Here is a 21,543-nt window from a genome sequence, read left to right as displayed (position 1 = left end):
CTTTAAAAATAGTGTTATTGGTGAATTAAAACAGGTTGTTAGTATAATTGTAACAAATAAAATGATGATTTTTGTTCTCTGATAATTGCCTGGATAGAGATATGCATTTTGGAGGAGATGGTTAATAGTTACTCTAGACAATGATATCAAATTCCTTATTTCTTCAGAGACTATGCCCACTGCTTTTTCTTTCTTTTTTTCTCCTACCTTCCTTGTCCAAGGGAAGTAGCTGCAAGAGGGTAGTACTCATCCATTTAGTACGCTAGAACAGAAGTATAATTCTGCCTTTGGATTTCAGATAGTAGGCCTGTGTTATAAGAGAAACCACTTTATATTTCTGTGCATATCTTTTTGGTATTTCAGTAATAAAACTCTCTTGGATGAGATCTAATATGTACATACCTCATGCTGAAAAGATATTAGTGCTATATATATTCCTATTGTTTTACATATGGAAGGTTCATTTTGTATGTTATGTCAGCTGTACATTTAATGATTTTTCCATCTGTTTCTTGTAGAACAAGATGCTGGTCTTGATGCTCTTTCCTCAATTATAAGTCGGCAGAAACAAATGGGACAAGAGATTGGGAATGAACTTGATGAACAAAATGGTAAGATTGTGCCATTATATATCATTGATATCTAGTATGAAGGAATCACTATTTAAAAGCTAAATAGTGTAACTGATAGATTGATATAATTAAATGTAACCATACATGGCTTATGTAAAGAAAAAATAGTAAAAATTGAGATCTGAAACTTGATTTCATTTAGCTGCTTAAAATTTATTTCTTAGATGAAACTATAAGCTGATGTTATATGTGATATTTTGGTGAACAAGAAAACAGTGAAATTTTTATCAGTAATTTTTATCAATGGGTTTTGGGGAGATAAAAATGTGTCCCCAAATATATTGCTACTTTAAAAACTTGCTAATGCATTTTTGACTCTATTGAAATATAGTTTCCAGATTATGAGAACTGGTTGAACATTCTGAATTCTTGACATCTGAACAAGCAATCAGATGTTGACTGAGTTTGATGAGTTATAGAGGTCCAGCTCTATATTAATAGGGATTTGAATGGCTTTTGGATGGCGTTGGATGAATAAGGACGAAATAGAATGATTGAGAACAGTCAGGCTAATGGTTAGCTCAGGACTGCTCTGACAGGCATTGAGCTTGGGATTTATTATATACACCTTTCAAGAGCAGGTTCTTAAAAAGCACAATTGAGTTTGCAGCTGTACAGACACCCAAGGTTACAGAGTTACATCATGATTGACATATGGCTTACAAAAAAATTTCATGAAGATTATGCCTGGATGAGACAATGTCCAAGGTCGAAAAAAGAGTCTCACTTTATCTAAATATTATTTTAGTTAAAAAGCTTCCATACTTCAAAAGCTATCTTAAAGAAAGAGACTTTAAGATTGTGGGGTATATTTAGTCATTGAAAAGTACCTAAGTGAGGGTGGAATTTGTCTGGCCTGCCATGCCTTATCCTTGGGATGTTTGGAACAGGAAAAAAGATACAGAGCAGCTTCTGCTAATTTTTGCCTTTTTTTTGACTTGGGGGAAAAATTGTTAACTCCTTAACTGCTAGTTTACTATATGGTACTTAGAGATTTCCTATAAAACTTGAGACTATCCTATAAAATTAGATTATAATGCTTTCCAATAAGAAAAGATATTGATCATAAAAGGAGACACAAAGAGGGGTCCAGATTTTTATATCAGATAAGCCATCCTGTCTGTCCTGACTTGCAGGGCAGAAAAACCAAGCATAGGGCTTTGCCAAATTATGTTGATCTTGATGGGGTCCAGATAAAAACTTTCTAAGGACTGTATCTCTCTTAGTGGCTCCCAACAATGAGTAAAAAAGGACGTGAATGATTCATGAATTAATGATATGTTGCTGATGAAGACTAGAATTGATAGAGCTGACTTTTTTTTTTTTTCAAGTAGCAAGGAGGAGTTCCTATAGATTTGCTCTATCATCTCCATATTCTTGTGAATGTAGGGAGGGGAATAACTCTTATTTCACAAGTTTTTTGTGAGTGTGATACATGAAATAATAGTAAACAATTGAAACAGTATAAGTTTTAAATCATGTGAAATAGACTAAATATTGTATAAGTTTAGAGATATTTGTTCATAGTAACATCAAGAAGACATGAAGTCTTGGGGGGCAGCTGGGTAGCTCAGTGGAGTGAGAGTCAGGCCTAGAGACAGGAGGTCCTAGGTTCAAACCCGGCCTCAGCCACTTCCCAGCTGTGTGACCCTGGGCAGGTCACTTGACCCCCATTGCCCACCCTTACCAATCTTCCACCTATGAGACTGAAGTACAAGGGTTAAAAAAAAAAAAAAAAAAAAAAAAAAAAGAAGACATGAAGTCTTTAGGGAAAGAAGTGGTGGAACATGAGTAGGGTTTTGAAGGATTCTGGATAAATAGAAGAATATACATTTGAAGTAAGGGAAAAACAAGATTTTTTTAAAAAGTAAAGACATCAAGAGAGATCTGAATGAACTTGATGAATTTATGAGTTGGTTGGATAGTATGAAATTAAGTAGGGTGTAACAGATTATAAAAAGTTTTGAAAATTAGATTATAGGATTATAGATTTAGAGCTACAAGGGACTATAAAGATCAACAAGTTCCTTCATTTTACAGATGAGAAAACAGAGACTTCAAGAGGTTATGATTTGTGTGGAGTCACAACATTAGTATCATTTCAGAATTCAAATTCATTTCTTTCTGACTACAAGTCTAGTACTCTATTCACTATTGATTTTGTGAGAAATATGGAAGTCATTGAAGGTTTTGAACAGAGAATGACATAATGGGATGGATTAAGAGAGAGGAAACCTGGAGTCAAGAGATTCTGCGAAGAGACTTTTAATAATCTTGGTAATAAGGACATGGACTATTGTAATGTATTATTTGAATGTATTATGTATAATATTTGAAATGTATTTGAATGTATTATGTATAATATATGTATTCAAATGTATATGTAGTATATAACATTTATCAGACACATACAAAAGCATACATGCAGAATTACTGGTTATATAACGATTCATACAAAGAAGGATAAGGAAACCTTTTAGAGGTAAAAATGATGGATGTTGTTAGGTTAGGATATAGGAGATAAAAGCTAGGCTAGAATAGTAATCATTAATGTAAATAGGGAAGTTGAATATTTCTTACTTTTGAGGTAATAATAAATTCATTTTTGTACATTTTGAGTTTGAGATGTGAAATAGGCAGATGGTGGTCTATTGAGAAGAAAGATTTGAAGTAGTGAAAGTTCTGAAAATAGATGGGCTCTCTACCCATGGGATCGTGAATAGATTGCCTTTTTGTAGAGGGTTTTTTTTTTTTGCTTTTTCTTATTGAGGATGGATGAATTTTTTCCATTTTTTCTTTCAGCAGTTTGTTCATGTGGGCCATATAATATAGATTTTTAAAACAAAGCAGGGAATCTTCTGTCTTCCACAGTTTATTTTTCTTTAATGGTTTAAGTACTATGAGGAGAATTCATTCACTTTCATGATGATATATGTAAAGACTTTTTCAGGAAAGCATGTTGACCAAGCATGAGTGCTGCTGGTCACAGAATACAGTGAGGGCATTTTGAGTTGATGTGAGACCAAAGTCAGTTGAGATTGGACTATAAAAGCAGGAGATATCAATGCATCATTCTCTCAATCTAGGGAGATTGGTGGGATGAGAAGGGTCATCTCAGAATTGTCTCATAACCAGGATTAATTGCCTAAGTTGCTGTTAGGGAATTCTGTGTTTACCAGCATCTAACGTCATTATTGCCATCATCTATTAATCAACACCAAATACCATCATAAAGTCAAGCAGAGACTATCAACTATAAAACTATCTCTTAGTGGACTGAAGAAACCTTCAAGCTTTGAGGGCTAGGCCTTTGGCCTAGCTGGGCAATTCGCCAAACAGGCTTCAAGATACCAGCTTTACAATTAGCTACATAGTTAGGTAAAAGATTAGGGTTTTCCTTTAATTCCTCTTTCCTTCACAACTTCCCAAATCCTTTCCTTTACCTTATCCATTACCATTAAATAACTATATCAAGAAAGTCATCACTGACCTGATTATTCTAAGAGTTCCAACAAACTGTCAGTTTGAGATCCACCTGGTCATTAGTGAAGATAATTTTACAATAAGTGATCTTCAAATCCATTTTAAAACAGAGATTGAAATCAAGGATCATCATCCTTGAAGTTATTAACCAATTAAATTACTAACTGGGGAAACAATCATTTCCTCATTAGTTAGGTGGGAACTAGGGAAAGCATTTAACTGGCCATTCATATCAGCAGATTCTATACAGTTTCCAGCAACAACAAAGATCAGTGAAACTGCTACCAAGCAAACCTATCTTGGTATCCGGATAGGAGGTTTCATCAAATCTCTTATTGGTTCCCACCTCCATCTGTAAGATCTCTGGGGCTGTACAATAATCATCTACAGAGTTCCCAGTCAGGGAACCAGGTTCATTACATATGAAAAAAAATTAATGGTGTTCCTATTAATTCAATCAGTGCTTAATTATCTACTTCTTGAAGAATAACATAAAAGACACAATTTATAGGAAATCTACCTATTTTTTTGTGAGAAACAAAGCTAAGAGAAATTTGCCATGTAATCGGCTCTCTAATTTAGATAGAAAGTCATCTAACTGATGAAACATTCAAACTTGGTAAGTCCAGTTAATCTCTAATGTAATATTTTTAAATTAAGATAATACTTAGGAGTTGAATAAATATCTTTTCATAAAGGAACAGTGACATCCTTTCCAGGGAAAAATTGATTACAATCCCAAATTTGAACATCATACATTCTCCCTTCCCTCTAGACCACAGTTCTTCTATTCCATTTCCCCCAGTTATGAACCTCTATTAGAATTTGCATACATTTGTAATTATACTCAATAGCATATATACTCAATATTACAATAACATATAGAGATGTTCACATGAATGTGTACACAGAATTATACACTTAACCATAATGGCTTATTGTATAAGAATCAAGCCATTTATTCAGCAAACATCAATTAATTCATGTAACAAATGCTTATTAAATATTTAGTATATACAGAAAAAGTGCTAGGTGCTGGGAGGGATAGAAAGAAGAAGATATAGTTTCTTTTTTGTGGATTTTATAGTCTAGCAGAGGGATTTGTAATAAACTTAGATTACCATAATAAATGTTGTATGATAAAACATTAGAGTTATAGAACAAAGCCCTATGTTATGATTGGTCAAAGGCAGACCAAACATACATCTCCATTTTTTCCCCTGAAACTCATATCACACAAGTACATACACAGGCAAGGAATGTTTGTTTTTTTTTTCCAAAAACCATTTTATATTTCCATATAGTGGTCACCCAGATTGGCTTCAGTGGAATGACAGTTCCATTTTATGTCTATTTGCTCCTTGGAAATATGTCAGAATCAGCTACTTTTATAGAAACCAATTAGCTATAAGAAGGTTAGAAATTAGCCAACTAGCCCTGCAAGTCTGTTGCCTATTTGATTAAAGTCAGGTTGGCTATTTTACCCAAAAGCATGCTGAACATGTGATACGACACTATATTGATATGCATTATGGACTGATTATTGTACTTGAAAACAGAAATACCTTGTTTCCAACAGATTCCCATTGTGACATTTGGTGAGCAACTGATAATTCTTTTCTATCAATAACAAGTGACAAAAAATGGGCATCACCTGTAAAGATTAATTAATAGAAAATGATATAGATTGTTCTTGGTTTACCATTAGAATGATGAAAAAAGCAACAGAAGGTTAAGATTTTGTTGAGTTGTTTTAGCAAACCTTCATCAGTTTAAATGCAAATGTCCTGTTATCTAAAAGGAAAAAAATATTTTGTATAGCATAGAATTCTATTGTTGATATACTGAGTTCTGAGTTCTCAATTTAAGACTTTTAGTGACTTGGTGACTTAGTGTTTGGTTACAACTTGGAAAATTCAAATATCTGCAGATAAATAACCCTAATAATTTGCATTATCCTTTGAACAATTATCCTACATTTGTTCCTTAGCATAGAATATGGGATTTCTTCCTACTTGGTGACATTTTCCTTCTTGGGTTTTCTTCATGTCTCTTCCTTCCACTAACCACTAACTCACCAAAACACAAGAAAATTCTTCCACACTTATACCTTAGTGGTAAAGTGTAAAGATGTGGTTTGCAGTAGAATATAATTTGGGAAAGTCTGTCAGTTTTTTTCTCATACTTATGTCACAATATCTTTGATGTTTCTCATTCTCATAACATTTTTTTGGATGAGAAAGTAGTAATAGGTTAATAGTTACTGATATTTTTTCTGTCATCTTTATTGTTTAGGCTCCATGACAGTCAGTTAGATGGACACCCTATAGAGCGGGTCCATCAGCCCATATATCTTAGATATGGTGGATGGACAATAAATGAGTAAATTGGATCTGAAATTTAATGAGAGGAAAGTGTGCCATATTGTTTTAGGGAAATTGCTTAATGCTTTTAATAATACCTAATATTTTTTCCCAAGTAAAGACCCATAAAAAAAAAGAAAATAGCTTTAATTTGTGATTCTTAAAAAAACATCTTAAGAGTTTTCAGTCTTTTTATTTTTAATATTAACATTTTTTGGTGAGACTTTATAGCTTGGAGTCTTGGAATAATAAATATCATAGTTCCTGGAGAATTAAAATGAGAGGCACCCAAATAACAATCATGGTAGGCATGAATATGATACAGCATATTATCAACAAAGAATTATTTAGACATAGTGGCATAAATAACATTTTCAGAGATATGCATTACCAGAAAGATCATAAAGCAGTAATGTATTGAGAGTAAATGATAAGATAGCTCATATTCATTCCCTTGATCCTCGATGTCAAGAATTCTAGAGAAAGGTACCCAGCTCATTGGCTTCTGTAAAGACATAGACAAGGCTTTCATAGACTAGAGGGAGTACTCACCTGAATGATTTCATGGCTCCATTAATGTCAGAAGTGATACAGATCCTCTCATATCTTAGGTACCAGATAAGTCAAGGATTTTGATGTGAAAAAATCAAGTAATTTTTCCTACTCTTCCAATCTCCCATCCACAATTTCTCCCCACATTTTATATAGGTATGTGTATATATATTTTTATATATGTGTCTCCATATATTAATATGGACAAAAGATCAGTTCTATAAGTATTCAATCATTAAACTGATCAACAATCATTTATTAATTACTTAATGTTTGCCAGGCCTATGCAGGGTCATTCCATCCCCTGTCTCCTGGAAGGACTCTACTTAAGCCTTCTCTGAAAGAGAGTTGTATATAATTTTCTTTAATAAATCTTCAGAGGAAGAACCCTCATAACATACCTCCCTTAATGAAAAAAGAATATCTTACTTTTACTCTTAAGTACTGGGGACACAAAGAAAAAAGTGAAAACTATACTTGTTTTCCAGGAGCTTAGATTCTAATAGAAGAGAAAGCACATGTGTAGATAGTGTTATAAACAAGGTATCGTTAGCTACCATTCTAGTTATTATAGGGTATATTAATCAGGGAAGCTGTGCTTTGGATTCCCTTGATAGCTGGTGCAGGGACACCCGAGTCCTGTCACTCAGCTGGATGTTATAATAACTTCCCTTCTTGATAATAGCACCCAGGCAGGATCCCTAAAGGTCAGGTGGATGGGTAACCCTTTCAGGTCCCACCTGGGGTTGGATTGATTATTAATATTGGGCTCTATTAGCCTTGGATAATGTTTTCATCTGACTGTGTTGCTCTCTCCCCAAGGGTTGTGATGTAATAACCACTTCAGGAAGGTACTTAATAAACTTTATCTATAGATGTTAATAAGGGAAAGGAATAATTAGGAACAGATTGGGGATAGGAGACCCTGTCATTAATGGCTATGATCATTAATCCCTCAGGGCCGTAGGCTGTTTTAGTAATGCTGGAGCTCCTGTTCTTCACCTCCTCTGGCTCAGCTTGGCCATGGCCAAACCAAAGAAAGCAATCTGCTTGGTTGATACAGATATCAATGATCCCTCTCAGCTTCTTATTGCCAGTTGTTATATCAGTCCTACAGCTGTCAGAAAATACCTCCCTTACCTCTCTCTACTTCATCTCCTTCCCTCTTCCCGGTTCCCACCCAGGCCCAGATACCTAAATATCTAATGATGGTTCAGATGTCTAAATATCTAGGGGGAATTCAGAGAGAATCAGAGGACCCAGGGTCAGATCCACAGGTCAATGCTCCAAGATCAGGTCAATGTCCAAGGCCAAGGGTTCCAGGCCAAGGAGTCCAAAACCAAAAGACCCCCTTGTCAGATGGCTGTCAGGGTATTTATATCCTCTGGCAAACTGCCTTTCCTCTTGTCCTCACAGCATCTGGGAACATTCTGATGTCTCCAACTGTCTTCACCTGTCAATCAAAGTGAGACTCACAACTCCCAGAGTTTGAATATGACAATAACTAGTTAGTTAGATAGATAGAAAGAGGAAGATTAGAGACATATGAAAGGATTGCCTTGCTGTAGTGAGAGCCCAATTGATATTATATAAAATAAATTTGTAGTAGATGAAATCAGCACATGTGTTTCTTTTGTTATGCTTAGCAGCTCATAAAATGGAGTGAAAGAAACAGATGGTATTCCCACCAGGTTGGAATTTGGCAAACCATGATTAGTAATAAGACAAGAGGTAACAGAGGGTAGAGATAAGAATGTGAGAAATAGCTGGGGAAAAGAACTTGTGGAAGGTTTCTGGTTACAGTGAAGATGAAGAATAAATTTAGAATTAGTACAGGATATAGAGAAAGATAAAAGATAAAATATTGTAATTAGATAAAAGCAATTTCAGAGTTCATGAACAAAGAAGTAGAATGCATTTGGTTGATTGCAAGGGGAGTGGTCTGACCATTCTTGTGTGTATTTGAGGTGGGGTCTTGAAGTAGCTGAAAGGAATTGAGTAGATTAAGAAACTGGGAAATTAAGATATTTAAAGGAATATCAACATTCAGTTTAAGAACTATTTATAACAGCTCACTCTGTTTCTTTCCTGATCTCCTAAATATATTTTAAAACTTGCCAAAGAATTTAGACTTTTAAATCTTAAATCTAGAGATCTGAGATTTCACTTTGTGGATAATATTTAACAAAAGTTTAGTGGGATCTGATAAAAAAAAAATCCCAAGTTGGGGATGGAATGAATTTTGATGTGGTGTTGTTTTTCAAGTATCCCATGATATTTTAGATAATTGTGAGTGATATCTCTATAGTTTCAGTTATTGTACATAGAATAGCTTAAGTGTTCTATAGGCATAATTTCAATATGTGTTAAGAAAATTGTTTCCCAAAAGGCCTTATTAGATTAGAATCAGATTCTCCTTTAAAAAAAAGTTTATTCAGCAGGTTGTGGTAGGCTACAGGAGTTAGTGTAATGATTTCTCTGTTCTGTTTCAGTCATGAACAAAGAAAGAGTTGTTTAATCTTATAGAATTCTAGCCCTGGGAAAGATTTTATGAGGTCATTTCATTCCCTGTCTCCTGGAAGGATTCTACTTAAAGCTTCTCTGAAAGAGAATCTGTAATTTGCTTTAAAAAATCTTCAGAGAAAGATACCTCACAACATACCTCCCTTAATGAAAAAAGAAAATCTCACTTTTAATTTGACAAATTCTTAAAATTATTAAAAGCTTATACTGAAATATTCTTATACTGTTATCTACTTTGAATTAGCATAGTTTACTTTTCTTCCTTAGGGCTTTTTTTTTTAACTTTTTTTTTTTTTTTAATTTTAAACCCTTAACTTCTGTGTATTGACTTATAAGTGGAAGAGTGGTAAGGGTAGGCAATGGGGGTCAAGTGACTTGCCCAGGGTCACACAGCTGGGAAGTGTCTGAGGCTGGATTTGAACCTAGGACCTCCCGTCTCTAGGCTTGGCTCTCAATCCACTGAGCTACCCAGCTGCCCCATTCCTTAGGGCTTTTTGCTAAAGATCAAAACATTTATTTCTTTCCTTGATCCTTGCTTCAAATTCTCCATTTTACACTTCAGTTTGGGGTCTAAAATACATGTGCTTTTAAGTTTTGATAAAGAGTAATATATATAAAATACAAATTCTGCCTACATTTATCCATATTTAGGAATTTTTAATATTGAATTAGTTTTTTGCTACTAAAATTTAGGCAAAATTTATTTTTGTGACATAAAGCTGTTATGAAGTTTGATTTCATTCTCCATCCTCTTTTTTTTTGGCATTATCATTTTAGTGTGACTTTACTTTTAGCAATTTTCTTCACACAAGAATTGGTAAAATATAAAAGCACTAAGTTTTTGGAAAAAGACTAAGGATCCTTAACAGAGGCAAATACCAGTGTTGAACAAACTTCAACTATATAATTTCACATTAGTCCAGCATAGGTTGCAGAATAGGGCAGAGATTTGAATGAGTTTGAATTATCTTTAAGATTTTAAGACTTGAAATGGGTATCTAGATAGAGAAGTGACTTGTTAGATTAGAAGTAGACCTTGTGATGAGGGAAAGTAAAGAGAAATGAAGAGTTTTGGGAATCATAAACAAAAGAAAGGTCAGAAATTAAGTACATTTTTTTTAATGAAGTGAATTAATATGAACTTGAATAGGTAGGTAGTTAGGGTCTTAGGCACACCTAGAAGTGAATTAAGTTAATTTAGAAGCCAAGAGAATTATTTTATAGGACTTGAGAAGGTTGATCATTACAATTTACTTTGAAGCATTCTTTTCTACTAACTGCCAGTCTCTTATATGAAGTGACATGCTATTTTTATATTTACATTCAAAATAGGTTAAAATAGCAGTGATTTGCCTTTAAAGTGAAATTATTATCAGATAGACTATAGTTATTTGAAATAAACATGTAACTGTTTTTTCCTTTCACAGTCAATCACTCAATAAGTTAGCATGCATTAATTAAGTACTTTCTATATGCCAGGCATTGTGCTAAGTGCTCAGGATAAAATGAAAGACAAAAATAATGTCTCTGCCCTCACAAAGCTTATAGTCTAATGGGAGAGACATTACAAGCAGTGATGTATGTATGATGATGTATAAAGAAAATGCATATGAGGTGAATTGAAGGTGGTATTGGAGCAGAAGGGACAAAAGCAGTAAGGAGAGAGGGAGAGGAAAGACTGGGAAAAACTTCTTGCAGAAGGCACATTTTGAATTGAGTTTTAAGGGAAACCAGGCGGTGGCAGTAAAGAGGAGCATATTCCAGGCATGGGAATAGTCAGCTTAAAAGGCATGTGGCTTGTTATGATTAAAAATGATAAAGACTGATGTAATAAGAGAAATTAGTAGTTTAATTAAGGCCATGCTGAGAGGGATAAAATCATTAGACCACGCTCCTGTAAGAATTCACATTGCCTCAGCCACTATCTTCCCGCGCCCGGTAGCTAAGAGAGCAACTTCCTCCTCACCAAGGAGTCTTATCCCCCTCTCTTACATCATCATACTTCCTGTTTGCCATGAGGAATCATGGGAAGTGTAGTTTCAAAGTCTCCCACATATCCATAGGGAGTCTGCTAGACACTTCCCTGAATTTAAAACAAACAGGCTGGAAAATGTTGTGGGAGGAACATTTGGTAGGCCAGTGTTCCTAGCCAAACAAACAAAAATGAGGCAGAGCCTCAGAATTTATACAAATGTATCCCAACGTAAACAAAAGGAAAAGCATTATAGGTAATATAGAAGGGAATTCTTGGCAATGCAGTCTTTAGGGGTTCAAGATTTTCCAACTATACATTCCCCCTTGTAATCCTATTGGGACCAGTCTCCCCAAAAGGATCATGGAAACATAATCAGATTAAAACTTAAAATAATTTGGGGATAAAAGGGAAATAAAAGAAAGAACAAAACCAATGTTAGGTGCATTGACAAAAGGCCAATTTGGGGACTGTCCCCTTTGGCTTAAAAGTATACATTCAAAACAAATGCTTTCAACCCTCCATAGTTCAATTTCACATCCCAAAGTTCAATTCTGGATCTTCTTGATGCAGGGTGTGGTCTCTGCAGGCATCTTCATATACTTTCTCCAAATAGGTTCATGGTCTGGATTCTGGGAGGTAGCAAGTTCCTTATCCTAAAATTACTCAAATTCAAATCAAAGTTCACAACAATAACAAAGTCCTCCGTGAGGGGGTAGATAATAACAAACAGGGATCACTCAGGGATATATGGCTGAGTTATAAGGTATATGAATCAATTGCAAAAGAAATCAAAAACATCAAACAAATCCAAATAAAAGAGAAAAAAATAACATGGATGAAATAGAAAATGTCAGTCTTATGTCTAAAAAATCTAAGTAAAGGAAAAATAAAACTGTAACAGGTCCCAGGATGCATAAGATTTATGGGCTTATTACAATGATATGTTGTTCAGTAAAATCATAGGGAAACAGTACAGATAAAGAATCATATAACAGAATAGATATTAATTAGATATTAATAAATTTTTAAAAATTAAACCTTAAAGAAATGAGCAAATACAATAATATAAAAAAATGACAAGTTATAAGCAGTGTAAGTCAAAAACCTTTTAACAATCAGAATAAATTTTTTCACTATTAAGGAGGGGAGACAAAACTAACAAAAAGAACTAAAAGGTTAGTCCACTCCCAGGAGCAAAAAAAAAAAAAAAAAAAAAATGACGCGGAGCCTCAGAATTTATACAAATGTGACCACGCAAATGTAAACAAAAAGAAAAGCATTATAGGTAATACAGGAAGGAATTCTGGGCAATGCAGTCTTTAGGGGTTCAATATTTTCCAACTATACAAAGCTCTGTATCTAAAATTTCTTTTTTATTCAAATCATCTTTCTCATAACTTCCAAAGGAACTGTGTGATCTATGCCACTCCCCTATTCAGTGAATTCTTGTACCTCTTTTTTATCTCCTCTTTGGTAAAAAAATCAATTCTTCTGTCATTTGAAGCATTTTCACAACTGGACCCAATCAACCTTTCTTGCCTCATTTCATATTATTCCACTTTGCATTCATTCTAGTCTAACCAAACTAATTGCTTTGTTCCACATACTCTCTATCTCCTATCTCTGAACCTTTGCACAGTCTGTCTCCCCATGCTTGGAATTCACACACTCTTCTCACTTCTCACCTCAGCCTCTTTGAAACTCCTTCAAAGCTCAGTTGAAATACCACCTTCTTCATGAATTTTTTTTTTTTCATTTCATTAGAGCTGTTCACTCTTTATCTTCTTTACATTATCTCTTCCTGGCTAGATTATAAATGTTTTGAGGGCAAGGTCATCTTTGTTTCCTCAGAACTCAGCTTGCCTTCTAGAAGGTACTTAATTAATTGGTTATTGTGGGAAAACTTTTTTTTTGGTCCTGGCTCTTTTATTAACCAGAGGTGTGAGCTTATGTACTTAATGTCAACATTTCTGTCTCTATGAATATATCACTCAATTATCTTTGGGTTTCATCTTCCTCATTTATAATGAGGTCTAAAACATGTTTTCTAAGCATTCTTTCAGTTCTAGAATTCTTGTATCACAAAACTCTGAAGGTTAGGAGCTTTCCCAATCAAATTGCTCTTGCTCTGGTTCTAATTAAAACATTTTTGACACTATTATTCAAATAGTGTCAATGTTATATGTATTTCATTTTCAGGCTTGCCCCTTAAAAATCAAATATGTGTAATTGTGGTAGCTTTGGCATATTATAGTAATAATCATTGCTTATTTAAAGACATAATTGAATCCACCAACTGCAGATAAAAAATTCCTCTCCACAGAAGTGTAAAGTAGAAGTAGGAATTTGCAATCCAGTATAAGCTATTATTTACCAGAAAACTATTGCCAAGAAAATCCTTGTCCTTATAACAACAGATTGCTCTGAGTTCTTTTGCTTATAAAGTTTGTGGTTTTGGTAAGAAATTTGAATGGGAGTATTTTAGGGGTCTAGGAGTTTCTTGGTAGGAAATGATTTATAGGTTTGGTATGACTTTTGATGCTAGAGACTTAGCCTTCATAAAGAATTACAGGTTATGTTGCACAGTGGATAAAGTGCTGGGCCTAGATTCAGGAAGACCTGAATTCAAATCCAGCCTCATTCACTTCTGCAATGTGACCCTAGGGAAATCACTTGACCTATAGGTGTAATCAAGGAATAAATAGGAATAATAAGGGGCTAAAGAGGCTTATAATAGAGGGGCCTGGGGGTAACAGCTGAGTCTTCCAGGCAGGGAGACTAAGACTTCAGTATAGGTTGATTTGAGTCAGCCAGGGTTGTGTGAGCCTGGGCTGGGTTGTTTCAGTCAGTCTCCTTGTTGTCTCTAAGCTCTCTTGAGGTTAGGAGTGAGGAGGCCCCTCCCTCCTAGTGAGAAACTGAAACCAACAGAAAGTGAACTTAGTTCACTTCCTGAGCAAGATGGACACCTGGTCTAGCCCCTCAGGAAACTAGTGATAATTATCTTTCTTCTTCTCAGACCCTGGCCTTAATTGATGATATAAATGAAACACTGAAACTCTCTGAATAAGGCCAAGGGGTTTATTAAATCCAAGGGTAAGCTGAGGGAAGAGGGTTAAGAGGGAAACTGTTGCTAAGGGTGAAGGCCAGTGTTGGCAGAGGGTCTCAGAAGGTAGGGTCGGGCTGAGAGAACCAGCCCCTCAGCCAGGGATAAATTCAACTGTCCTGATGTAGGGTGGTTTAGCAGGTTAACAAATGAGGGTAATGGCTTAGTTTAGGGTGTTCCTGCCTGCCTAAGTAAACTAATTTCCCACATTCTACCTCCCTGCCCAAATTCCTTCCTCCCAGGGCCCAAGGAGGAGTTCAAGGGGGTAGCTGGAAGTCTGGGTCAGGTCAAGGAATCAGAACCCCTACAGTTGGTACTCCAGGGATATTTATAGTCTCAGCTCCAATGGTTTGGCTGTGAGACCACTGGATTTGCTGGGTCAGCATTCCGTTTCCCTAACTGCCAGGATTGCTTCAGGTAAATTTGTAAATGCAAGAGAACTTGCACCAATCCTGCATTACATAGGTCTATCTCAGGTTCTTCCCCTGTAAAATAACCCCTACCTCATAGTGTTGTTATGAGGATCAAGTGAGATAATATTTGTAAAAAGCTTAGCATAGTACCTAGCACATAGTAGTTGTTTAATAAATGCCTATTTCCTTTTCACAAAAGTTGGAAAGCAATTCACTGGTGATCTACCACGTGAACTTGGACAGAAATTCTCTCCACCAAATTCCAAATTCTGAACAAAGCCTTTGTTCGAAGACTACCAGTGGGGAAGAACCACTAAATTCCAAGATCTAATTGTTTGCAAGTTTTATTATCATCAAAGCTGAATTTCCCTCTTTGTAATTTCCACCCATTGCTTCTAACCCTGATGTTTGGAGCCAAGCATAATTAATAAAATTCAAATACTTAAAGTAAGACTATCTAGATTGAAAGAGGAAATAGATGAAGAGTTAAGCAAACAGATCACAAATCTAAAAGGTAATGTAATGTTGGTGGGTTTAGGGGATGGGATTAGATGTTTCAGATAGGGCCATGTTATAATTATGGGAGGTTTCTTGATCTATTTGATCAATTTGATAAATTGATGTACAGAGAGAAATAAGATGACCCTTCTCCCTTACAACAGTTGCCCAGGCAGGATCCTTCAGGTCTAAGAGGTATATCCCTTCAGGACCCACCTGGGGTTAATTGATATATTGATTTGGGCTCTTTAGCTAGGATAACGCCTTGTATTCTGACTGCGATTTCTCCCTTCCCAAAACAAGCTTTGACACTGTTTTAGGAAGGTACTTTAAACTTTATATTAAACAAGAAGGATATGGGTAAAGGACTGGGGTATAGGAGACCCTATTCTAATGATTACTAATAAAATCTCAACTGCTAGCAGATGAAGAATCAATGTAGCTTCCCTCTGGTTCAGTCTGGCCAGGACTAAACCAGAGTAGATAAACTGCTGGGATATCTTTGACTTCATCAATAGATCTTCAGCCTTACAGTTGAGTTATTTCCACCTTTTCCACCCTCTTCTTCGTCTCCTGCCCACTTCCCGGATCCCTCCCAGGCCCTGGGAAACCTAGATATCTAGATGATGAAACTTCTAATATCTAGGGCAGTAGACACCAAGGTGGTGGTCAGGTACAGGTTGAAAACGGTATCTCAAGTACAGGAAGAGTTTGCAGAGAGATGTTTGTACCCTCTCACTCCAAGACCAGGATCCACCGATCTCCAGCCTCAGCACAGGTCAAAGACCCAGAATCCCTTCAGGATTCTCAACTGCCTTTCGCATGACTTCCCTGGGAACATTCCATCCAACTGACTTATTTGTCAATCAAAGGTGATCTTCAAGCTCCCAGAGATTCAATGTAACAGCCAGTATCAGAAGTTTAAACACTTTTGGGAAGGCCAAGAGAACTAGTGTCATTAGGTTGAATGTGGGTTGATGGGCTAACAGACCCAATCCAAGCAGAGGTAACAAACATAGATAACAGGGATGTTTTGGTTTATTATAACAAGGGAAGGTAGAAAAGGGAATTTGGATAACTCAAACTAATATTCACTACCTAAACCTCCCACAGATCTAAAGTTGTTTCCTCACAGGAAGCCTTCACAGAGATTGAGCTATTCTGATCCTTACCTGTCTGACCCTAATAGAGATAATGAGTTTTGGCAGTTAGGCAGGACAGGGTCCAGAAAGAGGTTCTGGATCCAGAAAGACCCCAAACCTAATTCTCACAAACAGATGGCCTATATGGTTCAGGATCACACCAGGAAACTCAGTAGATGTATCAACCAGTCAGCAGTGAAACAGGTAGATGGGAAAGACAAGGTAGAAAACAGCCACAGGAAAATAGCCAGTCTCTTCAGGTCAAAAACCAGAGAGAAGATTCAGCCCCAAACCCAGTAACTGTCTCTCCTCTTCCACTTCCACATCCTAGAACCTTTTCTATGCATCTGTATCTCCTTTGCAGATCCTGCTCATATGCTCAAATCCTCTCTTTCCTTATAACAGTAAGGACCTTCAATTATCCAGAAATTTTCAAGAGCTCTCTTTCTGCCTGAAGTAGATTAGCTAATAATTTCTTGACTTTTTTTTTTAAACCCTTACCTTCCACCTTAGAATCAATACTGTGTATTGGTTCCAAGGCAGAAGAGTGGTAAGGGCTAGGCAATGGGAGTTAAGTGACTTGCCCAGGGTCACACAACTAGGAAGTGTCTGAGACCAAATTTGAACCTAAGACCTCCCGTCTCTAGGCCTGACTCTCAATCCACTGAGTCGCCCCCTTGACTTGTCTTAATGATAATTTCATTTTTCAAGAGATGAAAGAACTAATAAAGGGAACTAATAAAAGGAATAAATAAATCAAATCCTTATCTCTCTCTTTTGAATTTGCTTCTTATGTCTCCGCTTCCTATGGGATATCTTCACCTGTATAATCCTTAGGCACTTGAAATTCAGTATGTTTCAAACAAAACAGATCTTTCTTCCTAAACCTGCTTCTAATATTCCTGTCCAGGTATCCCATTATTCTAGTCATCCAGATCATTTTGTAAGAATATCAACTTGTCTATTTAAAGCCCAAACTGGACCCAAACTACTCTTGACTGATTACTCTCACTTATGACGCATTTCTAATCAGTTGTCATTTCTCTAAAATCTGACCTCTTTTCTCTGCTGGCACAGCTCATGCTGTCTAATAGTCTAATTGTAATAATTGGTCTCCTTGCCTTCAGTTTCTTTATCTCCTAGTTATTCTCTTCATAGCTGCTAAATTGATATTCCTAAAGAACTTCATTGACTCCATAGACTCTTTTGCCCCTGAGATAAAGTCCAAAATCCTCTGGTATTTAAAGTTCTTCCCAGGCAAGCTGATAACATTTCTCCAGTTCACACAGGCTTTATTCCCACCAAACTAGCTAGTGTCCTATTTTCTGTATACAATACTATGTCTTCTCTCCCTTTGCATAGACTCTCCTTCATGCTTCAGATGCTCTCCTTCCTCCATAGAGTTTCTCCTTATTGTACCTATATTTAATTTGTGGAAAGATCTTTTATTCCTATGTAACTGAAGTTGTTTATTTTGTTGTCTCCTCCCCCGCCCCAGCCAACCTCCACAATTCTCTGCACCCAATAGTTACTTAAGACTTCCCAGCTAAGATGGCCACAGAGTAGAAGCAAGGATCTTCTCCTCACCACTGACCAATATAGAAGACCTCAAAAGGACAAAAACCAAAATCAGACAAGTGAAGTGGCTCTAGTATAAGGTGCAGCCTTGAAGGTAGGCAGAGTTTGGACATTTCCATGCTACAAGAGGGTAAGCTTATTCCTACCAAAGAGTGAGCTGATCACCCCTCCCCCACTCCACCTACATTTCCAGAGTCAGAGTGAGTGAACACGGGGCAAACTCTAGGTTCTTGGGGGCTGGCTAAGGGCACCACAGACTTACCCCTGAGAGCAGCAAGACTTTAGACCCCAGGAAGCCAAGGAACACAGAGCTTGAGTACAGAGATAGGGCAGAGAGGGGCTGCCCACAGCAGATATGACAGAGACTGAAAAATAGCCTCAGGGCAAAAACTGCTCTGTAGCGTGATACACAGAGACCTGCCTATCCTCCTCACTCAGATTTCTGACTGGGAAGGGAAGAAAAAACTAACGCAGCAATGGCTATCAGCACCCACGAGTTACAATCTACAACCATAAAAAAAAAAAAAAAAGGAAGGAAGGAAGGAAGGAAGGAAAGAAAAGAAAAGAAAAGAAAAGAAAAGAAAAGAAAAGAAAAGAAAAGAAAAGAAAAGAAACTGTGACCATGGATAAATTCTGTGGGGAAAAATATCAATCTATAGAGGAGACAGCAGGGGGGTGACAAAGAAGCAAATATATCCAACCTTCCAAAAAAAAAGAAAAGAAAATTGGTCATAAGCCCTCCAGGAAATCAGAATGGAGGTGGAGAACCAAGTAAGAAAGATAGAACAAACTTGGCAAGAAAAGTGGGAAATAGTTTAAAAGACAGAATTTCCCACTTGGAAAAAAGAGACCCAGAAATCAAATGAAATGATAAAGAAATTGAAGACCAGAATTGACCTGCAGGAAGCCATGAAAAGCAGGATAGACGAAACCAAAAAGGAAAATCAAAAGATCATAGCTGAAGACTAGAATTGGGCAAGTAGAACCTAATGATCTCAGAAGACAGCAATAATTAATAAAGCAAATTCAAAAGAATGACAAAATAGAAGAAAACATGAAATATTTCATTGAGAAGACAACCGACCTGGAAAATGGGTCTAGGAGAGACAATTTGAGAATCATAGGTCTACCTGAAAACCTAGGGGAAAAAAACAGAAATTTTGACATCATACTACAAGAAATTATCCAAGAAAACTGCCCTGATGTTCTTGAACTAGAGGGCAAAATAGTCATTGAAAGAGTCTGTAGATCACCCTCTACATTAAATCCTCAAAAGACAACCCCCAGGAATGTAATTGCCAAATTCAAGAACTTCCAAGCTACAGAGAAAATATTGCAAGAAGCCAGAAAGTGTCAATTCACATATAAAGGAGCACCAATCAAGATTACACACAATCTGGTAGCCTCCACACTAAAGGATCGCAAGACTTGGAATTTGATGTTCAGAAAGGTAAGAAAATTGGGTCTACAACCATCAAAACTGACTAAATACTTCTAGGGGAAAGTATAGGCATCATCAAAACTGACTAAATAATTCCAGGGGAAAGTATGGGTATTTAACAAAATAGAAGATTTCCAAGTATTTGTAAAGAAAAGACCAGAACTAAATGGAAAATTTGATGTCCAAATACAAAATTCAAGAGAAACATGAAAAGGTGAGCAAGAAAGAGAGGGAAAAGCAAAATTTCTTTTAAGGGCTTCAGTAAAGTAAAATTGTTTGTATTATATGGAGAAATGATATTTGTAACCCTCAAAAACTGTATTCACTATCATAGTAGTTAGAAGAATTATTCATAAGTAGTGGTTGGGGTACTAAGTGATTTAAAATGATATGTAAAAAAGGAAAGAGAGGGGAATAGAAGATGGCACCAAGAGAAACTTCAAGGAATAAGAAAAATAGGATAAATTACACCACATAAAGAGGCACATGGGTGGGGGGAGGGGAAGGGGAAGAATACTATAAGAAGAAGGAGAGGAAGAGAGCTAATGAGTAATACTTAAACCTTACTCTCAGTGTAATCAACTCTGAGAAGGAAGAGCATCTATTGGGTTATTGAATTCTAGGCAAACTTTTGAGCTTGGTATATCAAAATTCACAAAAAAACCAAGCATAATTTAAGTGGTGTGTTAGAGAAAAAACCATAATTTAGTGATATTTATAGTTTAAATAAGAAAAATGTATAATTATAATATATAACTATATTTAATAAACCAAACTAGGTAAAGTAATATAGGTAGAATTGTCATCTATAGTGCACAGAGTGTCTATACTACACTACAGCAAATGTTTCATTTTTGGCATGCAGTCCCATATTTCTTGCTGTGTGCCATCGAAAATAGCTATGTGTGTCAGTGCTGACATGTGTGTCATAGGTTTGCCATCACTGCCCTAAAGGGAAGTTGAGAGGGAAAAACCAAGGGGAGGAGTGGAGTGGGGAGTACCGAAAGAGAGGGGAGAGGGAATTTAATAGACCTTATAGAAAAATAAGGGGAATAAGTAGGGAGGGGGTAGGAAGGGAAGTAATATAAGGATGGGGATTAGGGGGACTGATTAAAAACAAAACACTGGTGTAGAAGGAAATAGAGAAAGAAGAAAGGGTAGGACTAGGAGAGGAAATCCAGATGATGGGGAATACACAGGTAGTAATCATAACTATGAATGTGAATGGGATGAACTCACCCATAAAATGGAAGCAAATAGCAGAGTGGATTAGAAACTAAAATCCTACCATATGTTGTCTACTAGAAAAGCACATGAGGTAGGTGGACAAACACAGGATAAAGGTAAGAGTCTGGAGCAAAATCTGTTGGGCATCAACTGAGGAAAAGAAGGCAGGAGTCACAATCATCATATCTGACAAAGCCAAAATAAAAATAGATCTGATTAAAAGAGATAGGGAAGGTAATTACATCCTGATAAAAGGCAATATAGACAGTGAGGAAATATCAGTACTCAGCATGGATGCACCAAATGGTATAGCATCCATCTTTCTAAAGGAGAAATTGGGGGAGCTAAAGGAGGAAATAGGTAGTAAAACTATACTAGTGGGAGACCTGAACCTTCCTCTATCAGATCTATGTAAATCAAACCAAAAAATACAAAAGAGGTAAGAGATGTGAATGAAATCTTAGAAAAATTAGAGTTAATAGATATATGAAGAAAAATAAGTAGGGACAAAAAGGAATACACCTTTTCAGCAGCACATGGTACATTCTCAAAGATTGACCAAGTATTAGGGCATAAAAAACATGGCAAACAAGTACAAAAGAGCAGAAATAAT

The 21,543-nt window shown here is 36.2% G+C and overlaps 1 protein-coding gene across 1 annotated transcript in view; it reads left to right on the top strand.

The window, feature by feature from the left end:
• The window catches only part of STX8 (syntaxin 8), a 352,021-nt gene that overhangs the window by 82,962 nt on the left and 247,516 nt on the right, over positions 1–21,543 (top strand). Inside the window, exon 6 of the mRNA XM_044675211.1 lies at positions 519–611. Coding sequence (XP_044531146.1) covers positions 519–611 — 93 coding nt within the window. The remainder of the gene's footprint in view (positions 1–518; positions 612–21,543) is intronic.

This window comes from Gracilinanus agilis, chromosome 4, assembly GCF_016433145.1.
Source record: "Gracilinanus agilis isolate LMUSP501 chromosome 4, AgileGrace, whole genome shotgun sequence".
Classification (NCBI taxonomy): Eukaryota; Metazoa; Chordata; class Mammalia; order Didelphimorphia; family Didelphidae; genus Gracilinanus; species Gracilinanus agilis.
The sequence above is the reverse complement of the archived record's forward strand: the minus strand, read 5'-3'. Positions and strand labels throughout refer to the sequence as shown.